Below are 2,501 nucleotides of genomic sequence, written 5' to 3' on the forward strand. Positions count from 1 at the left end.
CGTACTGATGTATGTATAAAATATCTCATAAATGGCATCAAATTGCATTGTTGGTGTTGAACCTATAGACTTTTATGTTGTTTATCTTCCAAAAGCACTTCCCATTTTATTTGTTTTTCCATTTTCTTTTTCCAAGCTTAGATTGAATCCAATAATTCATTCATACAACTTCAATTAGCATATATGGATGTTTAAACTCTAGATTTAAAACTCCCTTACACCGTCTATTGCCTTCTGCAAACTCCTAGCATTTGTTATATAGTAAAAGATTTTTTATTTTTTTTATCGCCAATAACAATAAATAAATAGGAAGGGGTAGTAAAAGATTTTATATAAACTTTCTGTCAATTCATATAAATCAGTTCTTCATAATTGCATTCTCTGATTGCAATTTCCATCAAGTTACCAGCATTAGAGGGCAACACATCACAACAGTGCCGTCTTGAAGTCTGCAGTTTAATACAAAAGAACATTTTATAAGTAATATTATATATTACGATCAATTAATATTAAATCATGCTCCTAATTTTATTAAATACAAATTGTCCAATATAGATTACCTGTTTGTTGTCGTTTAACTTATTTGTCACCACTTTGATCACTTCCAATTTACTCATCGATGCCTTGTATGAACAATTTTGAAAATCTCTCTTGTAACTGCTTATGATACCATCTCTCCCAGAAGACACTTTATCTAGATAGAAGATGGTGCCTCTTTTACATGGATCAGGGTGAATTTCTCTTGTATTGAAATTATATATTCCTCTCAAAAAATTTCCTCGCAACCATTGTCTGAATGTTCTTCCCACTCTCAGAACCTCTGGCAAAAACATATTGTGCTGAAACACTTCAACAGCATAGCCCCATGACACTGAAATTGTCCATGACAACTGCTTTTCGTAACAAACTGTTTGTTGTAGGATCCTCTCGGAATCAGCATGAACAGCTTCAAATAAATGTTGCATCGATGTTATGCTTGACATGTTAGGAAAGATAGGATCAAAGATATCTGGGTGATGTAGGGACAATAAGGGAGTTAACGGATGAGCAGCCAATAGGCCAAAGATATTTCCCCGCAGATCAACCTATCAAATTCCATAATCACATAAATAGAGGAGTAATTAGAAGCACGATGAAGGAAAGAAAATCACCAACAATATTTATCATTTCAATCTAGATTTCAATATACCCTTTCAACCTAATTGTTACCTGATGAAAACCTGGTTCATGTGTTAATCCCACACCTAGTTCAGTTATGCAAGAGTACACCCTTGAATCACTTGCTAACAGATGCGGATACCTTTGTATGCATGAATCAAGAACCTTGGCTAGGACTTGTGCTAGGGAGGAACTGATGGCAAAACCACCTCCACCAAAAGCCATTCCAAAACCAAAAACCTTGTTGCCTTCATACATCTCTGTGTTGGACCCAACATAGTACCAAAGCCTATGATCATATTTGGAAAGAGTTTTGAGCAGATTGTGAGGGAAGAAAATGGTGTCATCATCCCCAAACACATACCATCTAACACCAGAATGGTTCAATGCCACAGTCTCTTTCACAACACGTGCCACACGGATTGCTGAGCGATGACCAGTCTTGTAAGTGTAGGGAAACTGTGAAGTGTCTTGAGAGACACAAAGAGGAGGAAGAGAATCATCATTGTTGACATTTTCTTCATGTGGGAGGGCATCTACGAAAACACATCCTCTCATTGTTATATTGGGTATGCTGTTCCACCAAAGCTTGGTGTATTGCTTCCTCCAAGGCCATAAAGTTCCGCTTGAGGCAATTCCAAATACAAGATGATCAACAGTGGTCTGATCAGACCGTGACACATCATGTTGTGGTGAATAAAGACTATTCAATGTTACCTTTGTTTTGGCTAGGAGTAGCACTGATACACAGAGAGAAATGACACAAAATAAAGACGAGACTAAAATGAATTTCATCAGAGTAGGTTTGGTTTTGATGGGACTGTGAAGTGTCGTTTTCATGATTAACAAGGGAGCTCGACGAAGTTTTGCAGATGCAGATTTCTCTACGTTATAGAAAAGTTGCACTATTGCATATATAAAAGTTTGAATTATTTCATATTGAACTACACAAAGCATCACCATAATCAGTGGAATATTATAAGAAAACTTGAAAAATGAAAATATAGTTTTGATACCTATTTCTCTCCATGTGCATTCCACCGGTTGGTGTGTGAGAAGGTCATTAGAATGAAGTCAACCATTGGGGATTGCACCATTTCAATCCTTGCTCCGTAATCCTTAATATTAAAGGGGCCAAAAGCTCCATTTGTTGGAGTAATTCTAGTATGTTAGAATTATTATAAGCATATATAGAAATAATATTGAACGAATTTGTAACTTTTTTTTTATATTGTAATATATGTAGCTGGTTATGTTATTGTCTTCTTCTGAACTTTCAGCACATTACTTGCACATTGGAAATGCCAGCTTTTCTGCAAATTGGAAAGATATGGTTGCTGATG

At 35.9% G+C, this 2,501-nt stretch overlaps 1 protein-coding gene across 1 annotated transcript; it reads right to left on the bottom strand.

The window, feature by feature from the left end:
* Positions 1 to 232: 232 nt before the first annotated feature.
* Positions 233 to 2,098, bottom strand: LOC137834510 (uncharacterized). The gene is made up of 3 exons (XM_068642540.2): positions 1,210 to 2,098; positions 561 to 1,085; positions 233 to 449 (listed from the first exon to the last, which is right to left on the bottom strand). The coding sequence occupies exons 1-3, from the start codon at positions 1,996 to 1,998 to the stop codon at positions 345 to 347; spliced, it is 1,419 nt and encodes a 472-aa protein (XP_068498641.1). The 5' UTR covers positions 1,999 to 2,098; the 3' UTR covers positions 233 to 344.
* Between the last annotated feature and the right edge of the window lie 403 nt (positions 2,099 to 2,501).

This window comes from Phaseolus vulgaris, chromosome 5 (assembly GCF_051622355.1).
Source record: "Phaseolus vulgaris cultivar YP4 chromosome 5, ASM5162235v1, whole genome shotgun sequence".
NCBI lineage: Eukaryota > Viridiplantae > Streptophyta > Magnoliopsida > Fabales > Fabaceae > Phaseolus > Phaseolus vulgaris.

Bases quoted from the DNA above. Each gene is read 5' to 3' on its own strand.
- LOC137834510 (XM_068642540.2), bottom strand. From the start codon at position 1,998: ATGAAAACGACACTTCACAGTCCCATCAAAACCAAACCTACTCTGATG. The intron at 1,086-1,209 runs GTAACAATTAGG...GGAATTTGATAG, and splicing joins ATGAACCAGGTTTTCATCAG to GTTGATCTGCGGGGAAATAT. The intron at 450-560 runs GTAATCTATATT...ATTAAACTGCAG, and splicing joins AGTTAAACGACAACAAACAG to ACTTCAAGACGGCACTGTTG.